Source organism: Molothrus ater, chromosome 2, assembly GCF_012460135.2.
Source record: "Molothrus ater isolate BHLD 08-10-18 breed brown headed cowbird chromosome 2, BPBGC_Mater_1.1, whole genome shotgun sequence".
Taxonomy (NCBI): Eukaryota; Metazoa; Chordata; class Aves; order Passeriformes; family Icteridae; genus Molothrus; species Molothrus ater.
In genome coordinates this window covers 69,699,343-69,722,235 of record NC_050479.2, presented here as the reverse complement: position 1 = coordinate 69,722,235, position 22,893 = coordinate 69,699,343, and the positions used below count along the sequence as shown (strand labels likewise).

At 41.4% G+C, this 22,893-nt stretch overlaps 1 protein-coding gene across 3 annotated transcripts in view; it reads left to right on the top strand.

Moving 5' to 3' along the window:
* Positions 1-3,897: 3,897 nt before the first annotated feature.
* The window catches only part of PAN3 (poly(A) specific ribonuclease subunit PAN3), a 79,330-nt gene continuing 60,334 nt past the window's right edge, over positions 3,898-22,893 (top strand). For all 3 annotated transcript variants that reach the window (XM_036404080.2, XM_036404079.1, XM_036404078.2), the window contains exons 1-2: positions 3,898-4,516; positions 16,946-17,067. In XM_036404080.2, the coding sequence (XP_036259973.1) occupies positions 4,093-4,516; positions 16,946-17,067 (546 nt within the window). In that variant the 5' untranslated portion in view covers positions 3,898-4,092. The remainder of the gene's footprint in view (positions 4,517-16,945; positions 17,068-22,893) is intronic.

Genomic DNA, 22,893 nt, shown 5'->3' with positions numbered 1-22,893 from the left:
CTGAAGTATCAGGTTTTATTTGAAAAAAATATGAATTATTAGCAATTATGAAAAATTCCTAAACATTAAATTCTCATCTAATATTTCTGTGGACCCTGATCACATCTGTTTTTTCCCTTAATTATATACTATAACAGCAGACTTTAAAAGTTAAATTCAGATTATATGAAAACTTTGTTTAGAAGTATTATTTCCTTTGATCTGTTTCAGTAATACTAGGGCCAGTTTTATAGTAGAGATAGTATCTTCTAATAGACCCAGCTGATTCTGTTGGAAAAAACCCAGTGTTCACACATTACTTTTTCCAACTACTTGGTTGGTTAAACAAGATTCCTACCTACAATACTTGTCTTGCCTATACCTTAAAAAAACAGTCAGCTACAGTAACTCTTTCCCTTTTAAAAGTATTGTTATTCATATGCATTATCTGATGCCAGCCTGCACTTAAGGATCTGTTTCCACATGATTTAATAAACATGCTAATTCTGGGTTGACACAAAGAGAAACTGTCACTCTCAATAGCAAACATTATTTTCTCAAGAGTGGTTGAAATATTAGGGGGGAGCTGCTTGGCACTTGCAAGCTGATTTGGCTGGAAAAAAAGAGCTCTTGGCAGATGTTTCCTTTCCAAGGATTCCCCCCCCCCCCCCCGATTTTTCATCTCCTAATGTTTGGTTCTGCCTTTCTGGCACAGCTCATACAAACTCTGTCACTTGGCCATGGCTGCAGGCATGCATACAGCGGTATTTCCGCCTTTCTGGGTCAAAAAGCACACCACAGTTATCACTTAACTACAAAGTGGGACAAGACCCAGGGGTATCTATCTCTTTCTCCTTCCTCTTGCTTCCTGAATTTCATGCAAAGTACAGCAACACTCTCCACAGAGGTGCCAGCTGCGATGATCGGGGATCTAGTTTTGTGAAAAAAATAACATCATCAATCACTCCTTTGCAGGAATGCATACTACATCCCCATGCACTACAGGAAGCAGGGGAGCAAGCTGAAGCAGACAGAGAATGGTCTGTGGGCCTCCTCAGCACTCTGGCTGACCAGCAGGAACAGGCAATAAAAATCAGAATCTGGAGAAGACATGATTCATGAGAAGATGTCAGGCTCCCATATGGACATTCACTTCCTGCTGGTCAGTCTTCAGGCCACATCCTTGTATTCAGTGAACAGAAATAAAGGGACAGGAGAGATGAAAGCTTGCCAGAGTCACAAAAAGAGGCTCATGCCACCTTGAGCCTCTTCCCATTTTTGGTTCTGCTCTACTGGACAAGACAATGTAGAAAAGGTGAGGGACATTTCCAAGCTGGTTTGCTCTTTAGTGGCTGAGGTACAGCACCTAGGCTGACTTTGGTGGGGGAGAACCCCAACATTCCTGGCACCACGCTGCACACCTCATTGCTAGGTGGGCACTCAGGTTGGCAGGATCATGCACTACTACCCAGTTCACTATCTCAGCTCTTCCCATGTCCAGTAGGAATGTTTTGAACCTGAGCTACAGCATGCAGATAGAATAAATGTGGGTCGTGCATACACAAGCCCGTTTGTGTCCTTGTTCCTAACCTCACCGTGCACATGTAATATTAGACATATGCAGAGATCAGCAAAAGAGCTGTGGGAAAAGCAGATTCACAAGGCTGAAAACACAGGTTAGAATACACTTCAGCAATGGGAGTGGCTATGCATCTCAAGTCTTTGCTTGGAAGAATAAACTTCATGTTCAACCAGTTTACCCAGAAAAGGCATTACCCTATGTGTATCATCAAATCTCTCGTAAGATAATTTGATACCATTAAATCCACAATACTAACGCTCCAGACAAAGGGCCCACAGATCTTGGGAAAACTCTGGGTGAAAGCTGAGATTTTTCTTCTCCCTTACTAACATTTTTGTGCCTCCCTTTCAAACCACCTCACATGTACACACAACTTTTCTACCCAGTCTGACCTCTGGGGAGGGAAGGGATTTTTCCAAGGGACATCATTCCTGGAATAAGAGGTGATAAATAGACTATTGATGGTAAGGTTTAAGCAGAGAATGATATTGGGTTCCTGTCTCCCCCTCACCCCTGGCATTACCTCAACAAAACACCTTCTACTTCCCATTGCCCTAAACCCCTGCCTGAGACCTCCACCATCTGCTGGCATTTTCCCTGGGCACCAATCAGCAGGACAAAGGGAGAGAAAACAATGCACTCCCAGACTCTCTCTTCCTGCAGCAGCTGAGGGAGTGTCACCTCTCTTCACTGCAGCAGCTGAGGGAGTGTCACCTGCAGGCACCCATGTGTAGCTGGAACAGTGCAGGGAAGCCCTTGTTTTCACTCCTCTGAGGCATGACACTAATGCCAGGGGGCTGAGTGATACACAACCAAGCAGCACTGTGGGCACCTCACCTAAAGCAGCTGGGACCCATCTGCACTAAAGCAAACCGATTTTGGTTATCTCAGAAGGTGCAAATTGGGAGTGAAATGTTTCCCATGGTTGGGGCATTTATGAGGTCTCTCTCCCTCGTGGAATCAGCTGTTTGTCGGAGCTCTGACACCCAGACTTTAATGGAGAAACCAACAGGGTCTTTCCATTCTTTGGCCTACTTTTCAAGCTTGGAGGAAGAGAGAAGCTGTGAGCTCTTTGCCATACTGTTGAAAGAAGCTAAAAGTTTTTCTCTATGTGAAAGAAAATGGTTAGGGGATTCAGACTTGGGGAGAGGATGAATAATTTAGTTTGCAGCTAAAAGCTCCTATAATGAAGAATGCTTTTCTAAAAAACAGTTTAAAAAAGTTTGCTCAAGCCCTGAATCTAAGGCAAAAACCTTCAGAAAAATTGGTGGGGAATGACAGAGAGATTATATCCTCACCCTGTCTTCTTGGTATACAGTCTAAAACTGAAGTCTAACACTGTTGTAGTCTTGTCCTTTCTCTAGTTTTCTGTCCAAAATTTTTATCTTGAGATTTCAGCTTAAGGCACGTTTATTTCTCAAGGCCTTTGAACACTATCTGAGGAAGAAAGATTTTGATTTGTTCCAATGAGAAAAGCTCACTCATTATTTTTAAATTTCTTTTCACACAAACTGTCAAAGCATCGTCTAGGCAGGCCCTGATTTTCTTTTCATTTTTAATAAGAGAGAAGGCTATGATAGACAACAAGTAATCTTAATTCTACAGTAAATGTTTTCCTTACCAAAATAATGTCAAGTACACTTTAACTTATATTTTCTCAACTACATATATACACACTATTTCAGCTATTTCAGCACCACGAGCTATGCCAACAACTTGACTGAGCAAAAATTGAAAAAAATAAAAATCTTGAGTAGCATCGCACGACAGTCAGCTAAAATTCACGTAATGAAGTTCTCCGAGCTCCGGGTAAAGACGTGAAGCATTTTCTTAAGAACTTCGTCTCGTCACCGGGAGAAGGCGAATCCCTCTGGCCGCGTTCCCGTTATGCCAGCAGGCACGGCACGGCCAGCAGGCTGCCGTGTGGTTTTATGGCAGGAAAGGGAAACTTTTGTGGAGGGAAACCGCTGGAGATCCTGCGGGGACGGCGGGTGCCTTGACCCGGACCCCGCGAAGCGGGAGAAAGCTCGAGATCCAGCCCGGCACAGCGCTTGAGAGCCGAGCGGCCCCGGGGCAGGGGCCGGGCCGTGTGCCGGGGGTCACCTGCCTCCTGACACTCCCGCCACGGCCTCTTAGCGCCCCTCGCCGCCCCGGCCCCGCCGGCCCGGCACTCGGCCGCCAGCGGAGCGTCCCGCCGCCGCTACCCCTCCCTCCCTCCTTCCCGCGGCACCGGCTGCCCCTCCGCCTCCGCGGCCCGGCCGGCGGCGCTACCCAGGATGCTCCGCGCCGGCGCAGGCGCGGCCGCTCAGGAAGAGGAAAATGGCATAAACAACCCCGAGCGCCGGGACCGCTGAGGAGGAGGAGGCGCCGCCGCCCCGGGCCGCGCGGCCCCTTTAAGAGGCGCGGAGTCGCCCCCTCCTCCTCCTCCTGCCCCTTCCGGAGCCGGACCCGGGGTGACGGCGGTCCCCGCGCCCCTTCCCCCTGCCCGCCCCCTTCCCCATGGTGCCGACCCCGGCGGCGGGGCGGTTGCCATGAACAGCAGCGGCCTGCCCTGCTCGTCGCCGTCGCCGGTGGTGGGGCCGCCGCCGGGGGCGGGGGTCGGCGTGGCGGGTCCGGCGGCCGGCGGGGCGGGGGCCGGCGGCGGCGGTGGGACCGTGAAGCTGAAGTTCTGCCGCTACTACGCCAAGGACAAGACCTGCTTCTACGGCGAGGAGTGCCAGTTCCTGCATGAGGAGCCGGGCGCCGCCCCCGCCGGCCCGGGGCCCGCCGCACCCCCCCTCGGCGGGCTCCCGCTCGGCATCCCCCCACCCGCCGCCGCCGCCGGGCCGGGCTACTCGGCTCACGGGGCCAGCTCGGGCCCGGCGGCAGCGGTGGTGGGGCCTAAGAAAGCCGAGCTGGGGGCGGGAGGCGGCGGCGGCGGCGGCGGCGGGGGGCTGGATGGCCCGCGGCTGGCGAGTGAGTGCGGCGGGGCGGCCCGGGGTGCGGTGCGGTGGGGTAGGGGTAGGGGCGCTGCCGGGAGCGGGCGGCGGGCGGCGCGGTGTTCCTCATCCCCGACACGCCGCGGTGCTGCCGGAAACAAATAACAACAGCCATGGTGGTGGCGGGGGACCCCGGGCCGCCTGCCCGGCTGCGGCCGTCCCGGGCGGGCGGACGGGGCTGGGCTGGCTGCCCAGAGGAGATCCGGCCCGCACCGATGGGGAGGAGCGGGCAGGTGTCTGTGGGAGGGGGTTCCTCCTGTGTGGCTTTAAAGGGGCTCCCGGGCAGCTGTCCATCCGTCCCTCTACCGCTAGGCTTGGTGTAGGTTCACAGGTATCCCCTGCCCGAAGTCAGGCCGGGAGCAGGGAGGCAGCGCTTTCCTGAGCGGTACCCTTGGATGGGCTCTTCCGAACAGCCTGTATTGAGTGTCGGCTCTTGGAAGGTTGAAATGCTCCAGTTAAAATATAACGTTAAAATTACGAAAAAAAATTATAAATTGCGATTCACTTCATCATGAGAAGAATTGCCTTGCATTGAGGGTGGCAGAGCATTGGAACAGGCCTGCCCAGGGGGATTATGGAATCTCCCTGTCTGGGAGCATTCAAACCCCACCTGGACGGATTTCTGTGTAACCTGCTGTAGGTGATCCTGCCTGGCAGGGGGATTGAGCTAGATGATCCCCAGATCCCTTCCAGCCTCGATGTTACTATGATTCTGTGATAGGTGTCTACGTTATTTACTATTGTGAGCAGAAATTGTCTCAGAATCTTTTTTTGAGGTTTTCTAGCCCTCATGCGCAGCCCCTTTTCAAATGGTGAGAGTTCAGATAGCTTGTGTGTCATGCAGAGCTGCACTGCTCTTGCTGGTTGGTGTTGCATCCCCCTGATGTGCAGGCCGATAGTTAGATGGAGCTTGCAGTAAAGTGATTTTAATAACCATTTGTTTTGTAGGTGAAGCAGCATTTGGCAGGCTAGGAAAACGTGCTTCTTGAGAAAAGCCGTGCCTCTTACATGAGTATATTCAGCTTGGCTGCATTATTGATTTTTGACACAAACATGGCATTTATTTACATTAAATGCTTTAGCTACTAAGTGGTCACAACCATATTTTTTCTGAAATTAAGATGCAACCATGCTCAACACCCTGTACATAGGTTTTTAGTGCTTGATAAATCTTTCAGGGTCCTGCAGTTCTGCAGTTGTTGTTTTGCCAGGTGTGGTGAGCTTGTGCCACTGAGTATTATCTCTGTAGTTGGTAGCTTCTCAATGTGAGCCTTTAATATACTACTGCATAAGGCTTTCTATTAAAAATCTTCCAGATTTTTCTTGAACTTAAGTTATTCAAGCTGAAGGCTCTCTTGCCTTTTTTTTTTTTTTTTATTAAATAGAAATGTGTTGGAGGGATTCAGCAGCAATAAGTCAATCTTTGTTAATTTTTCGTTTGGACAGAGTTTGGTGTGAAACTTATCTTTTCCCTGGGGGAAAGAAAATGATTAGGGGATTCAGACGTGGGGAGAGGATGCATAACTTAGTTTGCAGGTAAAAGCTCCTATATGAAGGTTGCTCTTCTAAGAAACAGTTTTAAAAATTGCCTAAGCGCTGAATCTAAGACAAAAACCTTCAGTATTTTTGTGTGCTTGGGAACTGATACTGCTGAGCAGTTAAATTATTTGAAACACTTGCTTCCATTGAACATGCTTGCTGCAGTTGTACCCAGTTGAGGAGTGGGGGCACGAAGAATGGAGAAACCCGCTACGATGCTGTCAGTGGCTGCCTGCTGGGAAGGCCACATTGCTTGTTGTAGGGGGCAAAAGCTTCCACTGGTGGATCTTGAAGGACACTAGCTAGGAAAAAGAGTCCAGAAACAAAGGACAGGGGAATTAAAGTTGAAAAGCCAGGAAATGGGCCTAATCTCGCTTCTAAACTTTGGTTTGGGATGCATTTGTGAAAAAAATAAGGAAAATAATCGTTCAGAATCTGAAGTTGATATATGTAGGAACTGACAGGCTAGTATCTAAATTCCTTACCTTGCTGATGGCCTGTGGTGTTTACAGTATGATTTACAAGTGGATGGAATGAAAGTTTTATTTCTGTGCATGTAGGAAGTAAGACACAAAGTCATATTAAGAAAGTTCTGAAGTTAAGAATATGAAAGTAGTAATTGCCAAAAATCACCTGCCTAATTCAGAAGTATTTTGTAGTCTTAAAGTGACTATGGAGGCCACCTTCTCTTGCTCCTTTCTCACTGGACACCAGCCTCATTCAGTGCACAGAGGAGATAATGCTCATTGACTAATTAACTGGGTAGTCCTATTTATTGTTAAAAGTGGGTCAGTGCCTCATTCTAATGTGCGTGTTACTCTAATCCTGCCTTGAGTACAGGATTATTAATTTACTTATAGGTTTTTCTGTGGTAATCACAAGGGCTCCCCAAATACCAACTTTTTTTCACCACATGGGTGGTAAGAATGTTGAGTGATGAGGAGATGGTGAGTAGTGAAAAGGTGAGAAATATTCCAGTGTGGAAGTATTCCAGTATTAGAATATGAAGAGGAATGAGCAGCTGACATCCTCAGAGCTAACCAGGAGGAGTTTCTCAGGTGATGTGTGGTTAAGCTATGCTGTGCCCATAAATGTTTGGGGCACTAACATGTGACAGAATTCCAGAAGTGATCAGATAGTCTTGGAAGAAAACTCTCCTTGGGATTATTAAATACAAAAGAATCCACATCTCTGGATCAGACTCATCTTCCCCTACATATATATGGCTGAAAGCCTGCTGGAAAATCCTGCTTTATCCTTGTCTCATACTTGTACTTTTGTCCACATAGCTACTGCAGTCCAATGTCAGAGGTGATGAGGTATTTGGCTTAATGTGGCTTTGGCTTGATGATGTGGATTTTTGTATTCCTGGGGGGCAATGCTGTCCATGCCCATGAGCTCCACCCACTCTCAGAAGGCAGCACTGCTGCTCACTGCCCCCAGACTATTTGACATGGAGCATGTGTTCAAAGCACCATTCCTGCTTCTTCCACCAGAGTTGAGTGCTCAGCCTCCTGAGTAAGGTTCACCTTCCAAGAGTAGGGTGGCCAGCTGACTGCATACAGAATAGGGAATGTAGTTGATACTGCCTATCTAAAATTTTATTTAAAAACATTAATACTTTTTACATAGAATTTCTGTGACAAAATAAGGGGGAAAGGAAAAGAATGCATTTTCTCCAAGTTTGGTAGCTACTTAAATTTGCTCACGATGCTTTTCTAATAGATGTATGTCCCACATGTCTAAAGGCTAGAGAAAAAGCAGAGGTGTAGGAATGACTGTTACTTGCTTTTTAGGGGAAAATATATGTTTGGTTAACAGGGTTTAAAGGAGTAGCCTATGGAAGGAGAGCATGGTAGCATGAAGAATTTCTCTTCTTGTATGTGCCCTCTGTTCTCTGTAACACTTTGCAGCTTCTGTAAGCAGCAGACCAGTAGCCTGCTTTACTGCATGCTGTGGGCTTGTTCCTAGGCCGCCATCCCTTCTCAGTGCTGCCTGAGGAAAGGTCTAGAGGGAAGTGTTGTGGTATTAAAATGTATCATGCCTGTACTTAGGTCAGATAAGTAAAAGTTGCATGGACAACTGCCATTGTATTTGTTAGCTTTCAGGTAGTTGAACAGATGTAATATTCTTTTGCATGTAGATCTCATATTATATATTGATAGGTACAAGCTGAAGTATGGCTCCAGACATTTGCTAATTTCTGCCCCAATTTTGCTGTGAAATTTGTAATACATAGTACTCGCCCTTTCTTCTGGCTTCTGATTCCTATAAAACACTGGGCTGCTGAGCTGAGGAGTGCTGGGTGTGCTCTGGGCCCAGTGGCTGCCTATGAGGAGCTGGCCACAGCAGCAGTGCTGCTGTGAGAGTTTACAGTGCCAGAGCCTAGCCCACCCTCCCACTATGACATGTTTGCATCTGGTTCTCTGCTAGAAAGCCTTTTGCAAAAGCCCTCCTAGGAAATCTGTAGTTGGAAAACAGGTCTGTGTTTCTGCAAGGTGGTGTTTTACTATGGCTGCTGAGAACAGCCCATCTGTGAATAGAGTTTATTGACAGCCTGCAAGAAGGTGGAAAGGACATCAAGACTTGGCGTGTGTTGGGTTGGCCTAATAAAAGCATTATGTTTGTTTTCACAGCCCTAATAAAAGCATTATTTCTGTTTTCACAGCCATCTGCATGTTGTGTCCAGTCAGGGCAGTAGTGGCCACTGCTGCAGCAATTCCATATGCAATTGCTCCTTGTTTGGTTTAGTGAGCATTACAGCTTAGGTTTTGGGACATCCCTAAATACACTAGGCTTGGAGTGGAAAGACATAGACATTTGTGAATGTTCTGGTTTTTAAAGGATGCTTGATTCTTTACCAGTACACTCCTTTTTAAACAAGATGAAGCAGCTGACACAGAAAAAATGGAAAGATAGCTATTCATCAAAACTCATACTAAAGGCATTCTGTTGGATTACATTTCTTAATGCAGTGAAAGTGGTCAGGTTTATTCAAAATGTGGATTTTTCTTATCTTTGGTAGCATTTCAGTATTTATAAGTTGAAGTGTTTAGAAGCAGTTATATGAAACTTTTAAGTACAAGTATAGTTGCAGTATGTCACATACTTTTCACTTTTCCTGGGTTTTGTTTCTTCTCCACTTGTGTGGAGAAAGTACATGTTATAGTAAAAGTGTATGGTTGAAAATTCTTTTTCCAAACATGTTTGTGCTTTCTGTGAGTGATGCTATATTAGTTGTGTACCTCACTTGGGGTTTTTTCCTTTGGAGGTACCTCCCTCTTTAATTTTCATTATGCCTTTTCCGGGAGTTGGCAGATCATACAATTTTCTTCTTGTTTTGCTCTGAATATCTTTAAGAAATGGGAAAAAATTTGGAGACCAATACAATTGAGAATTGAAGAGAAACCAATAACCTCTTAGAGATGCATGAGAGGAAATGAAAGTTACTGAGTTCACTTAATCACTTTGTCTCATATGTCAGCTCCAGAAATCGGGTAATTAGACATGGGTTTTCTTTTTGCTTTTATGGGTTTCATGTGGAAATAACAGAATCACAGAATATTCTGAGTTGGAAGGGACTCACAAGAATCTGTTAAGTGAAGGGCCATAGGAGGAATATGATTTGGGAGAGCTAAGGAAAAATGTCTCAATCTGAAAAGTTATTTGAGATTTTGAGGGCAGTGAAACTGAAAAAAAACTTACACTATTAATTTGCTTTCATTTTATCTGTGTATATACCTCATGGTTTTTCCTTACTGCATTCAGAGGAAATCATTCAGAGTTCAGATATTTCACAAGAATTGTGGATATCTGAGGAGTATTGGTAATTATTTGTTTCTGGTAGGACCCATCCTGTGTTGGGTACTGAAGAATACTGTAGCACTATTACTCTTGTCATTGTTTTCTGTCTTCAAAGGCAAACAATGAAAGGAGTGTGAGTGTGAGGATAATTGTGTTACAGGAGCAAACTCTCTGCAATATCTTAGTAATAGGAAGCTTGTTTTTCAAGACTGAGGACATCCCTATTTAATATCTGTCTAGCAGGTACTAGAAACTGATTTTTTTTAGGTATTGCTGTAGGAGTGGGCTTTCAGGAATGATTTGAATGTCCAGAAAGTAGTGACTCTGAGGATTAGCTCAGAAAGGTTTCCATGTGTAAGGAACCAGCTAGAAGCACATTTAGACTGTTGTGGGTAAAGTGGGTGAGGCTTGGGTGAGAGACACAAGCATTTCCAAAAAACCTCCAAAGCAGAAAAAATAATCTTGGTTGTGAGGCAGCTGATGAAAAGGGGTCAGTGCAGGGATTTAGATAGTAAGCTGATGTGGCTGATGTTTTCCTGATTTGCTGCTTTCAAGTAAAGATGTTATGCTTTACGCCACCAGAAAAATGGTATGGTGAATCGCTGTGTGTGTATGGACATGAGCTGAAAATGATCACACTCTTGTGTGTGTGTCGGCTGCATGAGTCTTTCAGTAGTTAAAAAAGTTCCAATCATGTGGTTGCCTTGTTTGATTCTCAAAGATATTTTGTGCTTAGAACTTGTATTTTTTAATTTGCTTTTTAACAGCCTTTTACTCCTGACCTTTTAAGAATTTCAGAATAGAGATATAGAAACAAAGCAAATATATATAAAAGTGGGAGCAGAGACCCACATTATACAAGTTGTTGTCAAATTGGTCATACAGTGTGTGATTTCTGTAGTTTATGGATAGTCTCTCAGCTTCAGTTGGTCTGCTGCTGAGGCAAATGTCAGGAAGACTTTTCCTTTCTTTTGTGCATTCTCTCATCTGCTGTGAAAAATATCATTATGTTCTCTTCAGGTTATCTGCACATGCTTCATGCAAATTATTTTTATAAAAAGTTGAGTTTTAGTTGGAGGCTATTACAACAAAAGTTTAAATGTTTGAAAAAATTGATGCAGTTTATTGAACAGTTCAATGCAATTTTTTAGGAATTGTAAAAGATCTTGGAGAGGGTAAAGCTATGGTATTAAGTAGTTGTATCACTTTAAATTGCTGTTTCTGATAACAGAATAGTTCTGATTACTCTTTTGAGAAAGTATCAACTTTAATTTGTATTATCGCTGTGCTTTTGGATTTGGTCCATGAGGAGGAGTGCAGCTGCTCTGGACTCTGTAAAAAACTTTTACAGAGCAGAAGAATGGCACCTATGCTGTTTTTCTGTCTTCTTCAGATGCTTCATCTTCATCAGATGATTCTATGATATGTGAGGTATATAAAAAAAAAGACAGCCCAGCCATTTGCTATTATGGTAAAGAGAGCTGTTTTCCATTGCTTGCCCATGAATATCTCGTGGCGTAGTGGGAGTGTTTGTAAATAAGGCAGCATTTCCCAAACTGTTTTGCTTCCTGTCTGCCTTTCAGCCAACTTGGTTCACTTGTGCTGTCCTCCCTCTGACTGCACTCTGTCACAGTGTCCTAACCTAGGCGTGTGCTTTCATTTTTGCCTCTCATGCCTGGAAACATGGTTCATTTTCTTTGTCTGGTGCCTCTATTTCAGAGATTCCTAGTCTGTGTTTCAAAAGCGTTGCATTAAATGAGAGAGGCATAAGAACAGTGGAGAATCCAGTTTCCCTAACAAGTTCCAAGTAGGAGCACTGTAGAGAAAATAGCACTGAGGCGTGCAAGTGAGGTTAGCACCAGCAGCACAGGATTTCCTGGTGTACAGAAATGTATGTGTCAGTACAAAAAGAAAAACGAGTGTAAGCTCCTCTGACACCTTGGTGCTTCTGGGTGACTAAAAGGACACAAATCTTAAATTACTTAGATAAGCTTTGTATAAATGTTTTATTGTTTTTGTCTCAGTATTAGGATAGCTATCTCTGTAAATTCCTCTGGAGATATGGCACTGTAGTTTTTTACTGCTTTATATCTAGCTGAGATAACACCTTGTCCTTAGGATGCACATGTATGCAGTGAACCTATGATTCAGTTTACCAGCATGCAAAAAGTGCACTGTTGCTGTGCTGAGAGTTTAAATGAAGACAATAGATAAACTTTTTACTTGGCCTAAAAATAATTTTACATTTAGAAAAAAAAAATACTAAAGCAAAATGAATCATTTAAATCCATGTTTTATTACCTTGCCAGAAATCTTTAAAATGTTGTTTTGAAAATTGTCAGCTAAATCTGTTGTGGCCTTGCTTTACCCATTCACTTTGGAAGTAATATATTGCTTTATTGGAAAGGATCCTTTCTTGTATTACGAACAATGTCGGAGATCATCAGTGCTGGTACTGGCTTCATAAAAGAAGTAGTCTAGGATAATGCAATATTTGTTTACTGGTTAGTGAAATCACAGAATGAAAGTATCACAGAATATTTTCAGTTAGTATTAGTGTTCTGACAGTGTTAGTGTTAGACAAGGCAAGCATTAAACTAAAATTCCCTGAACCTGACTCCTTCAGTTGAAGCACATGTGTCGTGTTTGCGGCAGTACTACTCAAGCACTTAAGCTGTGATGAGATACTTTGTTTCTGAAAAATGTCATTGTAATGAGTAAGGCAAAAGTAACTATCTTTTTTTTTTTTTTTTTTCCTGTCTGCATCTGGCAGGAAGCCTACTTTCTGCTAAAATTCTGTGGGAGAGGAATTATATAAGAAGATATTTATTTTTAATTGCAGTTGTCACATTAAGCTACAATGTTACTCACCAAGCAAGAAAAGTATTAGATAATGTGTATAAAAAGTAGAAAATTTTTCTTAATTTCTCAAGATGTTCTATTTAATTTCTTTCCAGAATTGCCTGGATGTACCTTCTGTCTTGAATATTGATGGAATTCAGAAATTTGTTGTTTTCACACAGCTGCTTACATAACACGTTACCATTTTTTTTCCCCTCTGGATTCTTTGCTGTTTGCTTGTGCATCCGTCTTTACTCAGACCTGCCTGGTCAGCCTTTCTGCTTTTATAAGGAAGGTTTCGCTTCTGTCCAAGAAGAACCTGTATGGATAGTGCTGCTGCACAACAGAAAGGCTTATTCCTTTAACAAAAAAATAGCTAATTCAGGGTTTTCCTAAAATTGCCTAAACTTACTAAAGTTGTAATCAATGTCTTAAAAGAGAAAAGACAGACATGAGAAGTTCATTGGTATTTTAATAGCATGGTGTATGGAATGTTTTAAAGTGTTTGCTTTCAGTTGTTCTATTGGAAAGATTTGGATGGATAAATCAAATACAGGGCCTGATGTGAATAAGTAAACACATAAAAATAAAAACTTTATGAGGACTGGAGTTTTTTTTCCCCAGCCTAGGCTTCCACTTTCTTAATACCATACTGCTGGTGTGGTAAAGTGTGCCCACTTCTGCAGACCTTTTGTGGCTTGCTTATGATAAATAATTTTTCACAATTTGTGATCTTCAAGAAGCAAGTGAGAATTTTTGTTTTGCTAAATGTTTGGCAGAAGGAGGAGAAAGTTGTCTGCTTCTCATAGAGAAGGCCAGGTGGCAAACACAGTAAAAATGCTTTGGCTGTTCAGGTATTTGCTGGGCCATCAGCAGTGTAAAAGCTGAATGTCCCTTTGAACACAAATGTAGTATGTATTGAACACTTTTTTTTCACTCTATAAGTAATGCAAGAATTACTTTTTTTTTTTGCCTTTTCTGCGTGCTTAATTTTCTTGCTAATTGCTACAGGGAAGTCAGTTTAAGGAAGCTAGTATTGAATTTTCTTTTGAAGGCAATAGTTATACTTGCCACTTGTAGAGCATTCTGTTCTAAACCTGAGCTACTGCCAAGAAAACTGTCCTCAGCTCCAATGAGTGCACTTTTGCTGGTTTTCTTTTGATTGTTCCTGTGGAATATGGTTTCTTGTGCTCTGAGTCCCTCTGCTAGTTCAGACAGTTTGGAAGAGGACAATAAAAATCCTTGGTGTTGAAAGCCATTTTGAAGTTGCTATGGTACCAGTGGAACTGAGCACTGTGAAGGTGGGTCAGCACTGGAGTACAGCAATTTGTTGGAGTGGCACAAGGAGGCTGATTGGTGTGGCCAAACCATAGCACTTCAGTACAGAGATGATAAAAGGAAATGTTCTCGAGTAGCTTCTGCTGTTTGAAGTGCCCTGTTAGATATCACTGTGCCAATAGCCTAAATTGTAGCTTTGAGCAGCTTTAAGTGTCTTAGATAGGCTGGCAGAGCAAATAGCAGCAGTAGAAAGGCTGCAGTGTCAAAGATCCCAGCAGCAGCCTCAGCCTTGCTCAGCTCTGGGGTTGCTGCCGAAAGGCTGCTCCCGCCTGCAGCTTGACCTGCCTGGCACTGAGGGTGTTTCAGCCAGAGCAGGAGCAGAGCACCTGGTGCTGTATCTGTGCCCTGGCAAGGTTACTGTCACAGATTCAAGTGCTTTGTTTGGATATTGAGTGACTGAGCTGTACCACCTGTCTGGAGTTACTGCAGGCCAGCTCTGGGGTTTCTCAGTGTGGGAAAACTTGTAAGTTTTCATTTGCTTCTTCCCAGTTTGAAGGATTTTGTGCATTTAGCTGTATTTGCTCAAGGGAGAAATGAAGGTACCTGGATTCTCATGATGACTCTAGCATAGTGAGACAGCAGGAATAATAGTATTTTTCTTAGTTCTCTAACAGAGCCTGAAGGATTTGGAAAGCTGATGGTGTCATCTGAGGGAGTATCTTGCTAGTTTGTTAAAAATTGGATAGACTCTATAATTTCAGGCAAAAGCATAAGATGAAGTAGCAGATACACTGCTGAAATTTTATAGTGTACCTTAAAATGACAGTTGTTCCTGAAAATAAAACAGTTTTCCTGGTCAGTCAAGGTGTAGCATAAAAACTGCAGGAGGTTTTGATAACCGCTGAAGTATAGGCAGAGAAAGCTATGTTGGAAATGTATTTTTAGATAAATAAAAACCACAGTTAAAACCTTGGATAATTTACAGGTAAACTGGACTGAAACTGCCTACAATTAGATATGGATTTGCTACCTTTTTTGTTTTCTGGTATGAATGAGTCCTAGTATTTTTCGTGATGCTAGAAAACCCTGTATAAGATGCTAACCTTGACAGCGTAAGTTAGGGACTAACTGTAGCAGGAGGATGAGACAGTAACTGGCATTACTGCTGACATTACTATTTTCCATAGTACAGCAGTTGAACTATAAAATACTTTTCCTAGACTTCTGAATGTGACTTTCCTGAATGAAGGCAAAAGAGGAACAGCCATTTAAAAGATGAATCCAAAAAGTTTTGTCTTTTTTAGGGCTGTAGCAAGAGGACTTCTGAAGTTTCTATGTAGCTAGTTACTTAAAATTATGAAGGAGGAGCTAGAGCATAACTAGTGGAGGGAGTTTTATTTTCCTATTCTCTTAGGTAACTTTTAAAATTTTTGTAAAAAGAAGTAGCAATTCATTAATACTTAGCATCTTTAAAGTTTCTTAGGTGTTTTCTTCAAACCTACAGAAATGTACAAATAATATTCTCAATTTGGCAACAAAAGTTCAATAATCTTTTTCCCTTGCAAAACTGATGTTTATTGCCACTGAGATATTCCATTTATCTGGTCTCTCACATAGAGTTCTCCATTTGAACTGGTGTTGGTGTTACCCCCAGTGGGCTGATTCATGCAGCTCCAGTCTCAGGGGAGTGCAGCTGGACAGTGTTTCTTTTGTCTGTGGTGTGCGTGCTACTCATCATCCTCTTCCAGACCTTCCTGTGGTTACGTATGACTGTACTTCTTTTGTTGTTTCCTGTGCCTAGCACATGGAAATGGCTCACCAGGTTATGCAGTCTGTTTTGGAGGGAAAATTCCTGTTCTGTTGAAAATTGAGGGTTTATAGTATGCATTCCTTTAGCTGTGCCACTAAGTTGCATTTTATTTCCTTTGAGGATTAGGATCAGGAAGTCGTTTCCGGGTGTCACCACCTGGCTGCGAGTCCTCCCAGAAGTTCAAGTTGGATAGTTTGGTACAGGATGTTCCTCTGAGTTGGATGTGTGCCTTCTACCTTGAAGCTACCCATTACTCATGCCTGTTGGCTTGCAGTGGCCTGGCCATACTGATGAGTGTCTTTATAATTTACTGTGGGTGCTTTTACAGAAGGTTCATTTGAACTGCAGCTTCCATACCATTGTAAATGCCTTTTTTTTTTCCCCTGTCAAAGTATTACCTGCTTGAGAGTTTTGTGTTAATTATGACAGCTTCTTGTTTTCTTTGTAACTTTTTAGTATTGAATTAATTTATATGTGGTTAAAGTTTTGTATGTCAGACCCTTGTTTCAGTGGGATGAATATCTTCTTGCATCTTTCACACTTGCTTTCAATCTAAAGGATTTTTTTGGCTACCTTTCAGGAAATTGTTGCCACTTAACAAAGAATGAGATGATGAAAATTGTCTTAAGCTCTTAAGGAAGAATTTAAAGTGTTTGTGCTTTAAAGGGTTTGAGATATTTTTAAGTGTGCATTTTCTATATGTTACCCTTTAAAAGAATCAGCACATCCAGTTCCAGACTCTACCTAACACATATATTTTCAAGAAGGGCATGCAAGAATATGGGTCTTCATAAAATAAGCTTGCCTTCTAGCTTTTTTAATGGATTTCTTGTCTTTTTGATATCATTATTGTCCTTGTTATTCTTGTTTCTAAAGTTCAGACTCCTCATTGCTTTTCTGCATTGATGCTGTAACTTCATGCTACAAATGCTCTCATTTAGTAACTTCTTTCATTAACTTCCTTTTTCATGGTATGCACTATTTTGTTTTTGGTTGTTTTGCTGAGAAAACAGTAGTACCATATTCTATTCCCCTCTGGGAAAAAAAAATCTATGCATATAATAGATACTAGTGAATAAACCCATGGCTATGGAAACATTTTCTGAGGCATTTTTTTTTCTCTTTTCCTTTTAGTTCCTGGAATGGATGGTGGTGGGTTAGCTGATGCTAATCTAACGGATTCATACTTTAGCACCAGCTTCATTGGCGTTAATGGATTTGGAAGTCCTGCTGAAACCAAGTATCCCATGATGCAGGTAATAGCAGTGATTTGTGTAATGTTTCATTAGTTCGGGTGTTCTGGTGTTACACCAAAAAGGGAAAAGTGCTCAAGAGGCAGGACAAATGGAGCCTTCTGGAATGTATCATCTTGTATGATATACATATATATTCAGAGTATATATTCACTTTAATTTTGCAAATGGAAATGAAACAGTATTATTGCTTTAAAATAAATTTGGTTTTATTTGCACTTACCTGAGCTGCTGTGTTGAACTTTGCTGCATACATTAATTCTGTGTTAGGTTTCTTTTCTGAATGTGACTTTCTAGATTTCCTTTTAGGCTCATAGCTTTTGATAGCCTTTTGCTAAATATATAAAATTCAGGTTTTAAAACTTTTCAAAGACCCCGAGTCATTGAAGGAAAATGTGAACTGTCAAACCTGAAATTACTAGGCAAAACTTTCAGAATTTGTCAACTCAGACTCTGGTGGTGGTATGTTGAATTCATATTTAAATCTTCTGAAATGTTTCCTTGTATTTATAGTGTTCTGTAGAGGTTGGCATAGGAACTCCCATGAGGTGGAATTTATTGTGTAGGTAGTATTATGGAAAATTTGCAACAAAAGTCTGTTGTATTTCAAACCAAAATGAGTATCTACTGAATTAACACACAAAGTATTACAATAACTCCCTTGAAGTGTTACGCATTTTAAAAGAAGTACAGTCACTGAAAGAAGATGGTCTGTCCTTAGTAAACAAAGCAACTTCTGGTAAATGAGAGAGTATGAGTCAAACAGTTCACACTGAGTCCTGACAACAACTCTCTTCTTTTATATCGAGGAAACTCACCTTGTGAGGTTACTTTGATCTCAATTGTGGCTGTATAATGGATTGAAAAATAACTCAGCAAAAGGTGGGAATTAATTAGGTGTGTTCCTTTTTTTTCCTTTTGGTTGGTTGTTTGTTTGTTTCGTTTTTTTTTACTGCATGTTTTCAAGGAGACTGGATTTTCTTATTCGACAGAATTGCAGAAGTATGGAAATGTTTTCTTGACAATTATGCATGATTTAAAAAGAACAATTTTAACCTCTGATTCCAAAGTGTACTGAAGCTGGCAGTTACAAATTTTTGTATAACTGAGGTCCTATAATTTTAACACAAAGTCATTATGTTTTGTATCCTTAAACTGTATTCTACAGAAACACTAGTGTCTTTCTAAAAACACTAGTTTTTAGGTATAACTGTTTCTTCTAGAAAGACAGACATGCAAGTAAGGTATGCATCTAACATGAATGCTCATGGGATTTTTAAATAGTTTAGTAATGCCTGAGATTACAGTCAAGGCATTATTGCTTCTCTTTGAGAAGAAATCAATGTGCCTCTTGCCCATTGGAGGACAAGGAAAATTACTTTGGAAGTAGGATTTTATTAGTGTTGAGAAAGTGCTTACAGGCATCAAACTACAGTTTGAAAAGCATTCCTGTATTGATTTTTTTCCTTTGAATCCTGTAATTTAAGTTCTTGTTTACATGGGTAATGCTGTCTGTTTTGATTGTGTGTCAGCTTCTAGGTTAAGTACATACTGATAAGGTTTAGCCACGTGGAATGAGGTTTTCTGTGTCATTCAGCCCTGTGGAGAACAAGGCAATGGAGAAATTTTAGTGGGTTTGACTTCAAATAATACTAGTTATTTATGATTTGGAATAGAGACTTTGAATCTGGTAGATTGGTTATTGTGTCAAGGATCTACCTCTTGTTTGCTTTCTCTGAAAATTTGCACAGATTTTGTCAATTGATTAAACCTTTGCAGAACTGGTTTTTATGGACCCACTGGAGACTTCCTAGATGTTAAATAATTTCCCAGAGATGTAATCTTCACTGGCAAGTTCTAGCTTGAGTACATTTTTGTAGTTGCAGCTCTGGCATAATCTAGGCCTTGACTGAACTCAGAGCAGGAGCACTGATCAGCTTCATTTCCCTCTTTCCATTTCCTCCCCTTCAGACTGAAACAGCATGGAAGTGGATCTATATTTAATGAAAGAGCTGTATCTGTGTTAATTAGAGCAGAGGGGTGGTAAGGGAAAAGAAACTTACACTGTGGGCTTTGAGAAGCTGAGCTGAAGATAAGTAAAGAAGAAACCAGGAAAGATTGAGCAAAGGGACTGAAGCAGAGAGGAGATCTTGGTGGGGCACTCACAGAATGGGGACTGGAATGGTAGAAATACAATACACAGAAACTGAAAACAAATTTTCATAATAATAAAGGTGGGACAAAGTAGGGTGGAGAGAACAAATACGTGTTCCTATTTCTCTCCAGGTTCTCGAATCAAGCGGAAGATGCTAAAAGTTTAGTGTTCTGCCATCAATGAAACATCAGATGTCTACTGTAAAATAGTTCATTAACTCCCAGTTTTGCTTTTGCACATGGAAACATCGGTTCCATCTGAGTTACTTTGTCATCTCTGGTGAATCTGTGTAGTTCACAAATAGATGCATCAGTGATGCAGTGAGGCAAGCTCTTCTGCTAGTTTTTTAAAGCTGGGAAATTGCACAAACATGCAAAAAAACACACTAATGGAAAACAGTACTAAGATGCAGCAAGATGTTAGGAAATGCTAAGTTTAGGTTGCTATTGCAGCCTTGTGGTTATATTTAGAAGTCATAATGTTGTGTAATTTTTTTTCAGTGGTAAAATTATTAGTGGGACTTACTCAGAACACAAGATGTGTGGTACATCCATGTGTATTGAGCATCTGTTTGATATTTGATTAAACGTTCATCATATGGTTCTGTGCTTTATTCCTGCATGCTTTTTGCATCCTTGTGAAGACTCTTAGTTGGCAGTGCACTTTTGGGTACTATTACAATTATTCCATCAAACTTCATGCGGTGCTTTCTGTATGAAACAGGGAAGTAGTCTAGATTTTATGGATGCATAGGATAAAAAAGGATGGCAATTAAACAAACAAAACTGCAACAGTGCTGGCAAACAAGAGACCTGAGTTTTTGAAACTAATCTTTACAGTTGGAAGGTCAAGAATGCAACTAATGACCACCAGTAAAATACTTGGTTCAAGTTGCTTAACTGATCTCACTCTAGGAAGGATAGTAAATAAATCAGTCTCTTCAGGGTATTGCTCATTTCTGTTACCTGTGAAATAATCTTTCTGCTGTCCTTGTTTTATTCACTACATATCTCTCAACATAATCATCAGATATTCAATTGATGAGTTGTCTTGACCATTCCTATCTAATCTCCAGAATGTGTTTGTCACGTGCAGGGCATAAAACATGTTTGTTAAAAAGCGTATGTGGTTGCATGTGTTTGGTTTATCATAATGCATATATAATAGAATCAGACTGCATCAAGCAAAGCTATATCAAAGTTTGCAGTTACCACATTTTTGTGTGCAGTGCCTGTGCTCTAAGACTCAGTGTTAAGTAAGCAGCAGAAGGGAGGAAAGTGGATTATATCATGATGAATTGGAAGTGGATGTGCTGCTTTGACCATAAATAATGTAGATGAAAGTTGTCAACATTTCTGTAGAATGGCTATTTCTGACTTTCAGATTTCATTTATATCTGTGGAAGAATGTTTTACAAGATCTTGAACATATTGTTGGGCTTACATTAGTGATGAAGATGCAGTTAATGGCAATACTCTCTTTGCAGTGGGGAAAACAGAGTAAAAGTATGTGGTACAGCTCAAAAGAGGCAGGATTTTTGAAGTGACTGTAATTCTTCCATTTTCTTCCTTTCTGAAAAATACCTCTTTGCCTCATCCTTCCACTCCTCTTACTTCAAAGGTCTTTGCTGTTGGTCAACATTTCATTGCCCCCATCATCTTCTGTTGTTACTTAGTTTCCTATTGACTAATAGTCTTCTGTCCTCATTGGTTTGTGTTTTTCCATAAGACTGTTTGTTTCGCGTCTCTTCTTCCCTGAATCTGCATATGCTTTCATACACTATATTAACAGTTTTGTTTTCCATCTTAACAAACCACTTTTTTTCTGTTTTCCCCTTCTCTCAGTGATACTAACTGACTGCAGAGCAAGCCTGTGCAACACATGGTCCACAGGCTGCATGCTGTCCTCAAAGCTGTTTTTTTTTCTTTTTGCCATAGCAGCAGCTGCCAAGAGACAGTCAGAGGTGTGGTTCAAAAAGCAGCTCACCGCTTTTGGCTTTCCCAGCAGTGAAGAGGCAGGAGCTGGCTGGCTGGGATGCCTCTAATGCTTGGCTGTTTGCTCAGTGCATGCCACTTTGTTGGCTGGTGTCACTGTTCCTCTGGCATTAGTGCTGCCCTTTGACTAACTCGACCAAAGATGCAGGTGGTGTGGAAAGAAGCTTTAATTATACTGTGTTGGGCTGTTCAAAGGCTGTTATAGCAGGATGAGGCAGAGAAGTATCTTGATGTTAAAACTTTTAATATTTTATTAGAATTGAGCAGCTTGGTTGTAAGAGCATAAAACAGTAGAAGGTGCCTTCATCCATGTTGCTTCACAGGAGTCTGGTTTTCTTTATTTTGATAGGATGAGATTTATAACTACATGGATTCCATTGATTGCAGGTTATGTAGAAAGGAAGAATCTAAGTTCTCAGTAAATCATCCTAATTGAAATAGGAAGGGAGTAACAGTCTTCAGCATTAAAATTGACAAGGCCAAGCAATGGAAAATTGGTTTTGCTTGCTTTCATCATGCAAATGTTGGTGTATTAAGCATTCTTGAATAGCCTGAGAAGTAGCAACCATGCTTACTTCAAAGCCTTGCAGCTGAATAAACACAAAGACCTTTGTTGCCATTGCTGCATCTGCCAAGTCGAGTAATAAAACTCTCCTTATGGCACAGAAGCTTGTAAATGTCTTCAGTTTTAACTGTTGAGAGCTGAGTGGAAATACAGATGTGCTATTTTAAATATAAAATGATGCTGTTGTTTTCATAATGCTTTCTGAAGAAATCCAGTTGCTTTTGTTTCAGCAGTTGAGTGGGTCATTCTGTAGATGGTGTCATGTGTGCTAACTGTCAAAGAAAGGTTCTAGATTTTTTAAAAAGAAAAGCAAAAGATATCACCCTGTGTAGGTCACAGAATCTGACAACTAAACAATGTCATAGCCAAACAAATAAATCTTAATCTTTTGCAGAATGACTGTTTGTACTCCAACCTTATTCTGAAAATTATAAAGAAATATTCTGAAATACAATTCCAGTAAAAGAGTAGTAAGATGAAGAGACTAGATTGTGACATACTGCAGAATATTTTGAGGTGGTATGCTTAGCACTGTGGAATGACCATTAGGAAAATCCTTACTTTTTCAGGATTAGGGCATGGAATATAGAGAAAAAGAGGAATAAATATAATCTCTTACATATTTTGGAGAAAAGAAATGGCAGAGAAAAAAAAGGAAAACCAGTCACTTCAAGATAAGTGTTATAAGCTATGTAAAACTAGATCTAATTGTCTGCATCAAAGTTTTATTCATGCTTTATCTTGATGAGAACTTTGTAATATACACTTGAGGGAGATGAAAGTAAAGCAAATTTCCCTGAAGTGCAGCTATAATCTTGGGGTTTGTTACTGAGTATTGAAGGGTGGAGGCAAGGTGGTGTGTTCCTTTTAGAAGGTGGGAATGTTTGTTGTAACATTTCTTTTCTTATATACTGCACAGAGGAAGTGGACTGCCTGAAGTAGAACATTGCTAAAAGGTCAGGGGTGGTGATCCTTCCCTTCTGTCCAGCAGTGGTGAAGTCACACGTGGAGTGCTGGGCTTCTCAGTACATTAGAGACAGGGATATATTGAAAAGAGTCCAGTGAAGGGTCACAAAGAGGATGTGGGTACTGGAGCATCCCTCCTGTGAGGGAAA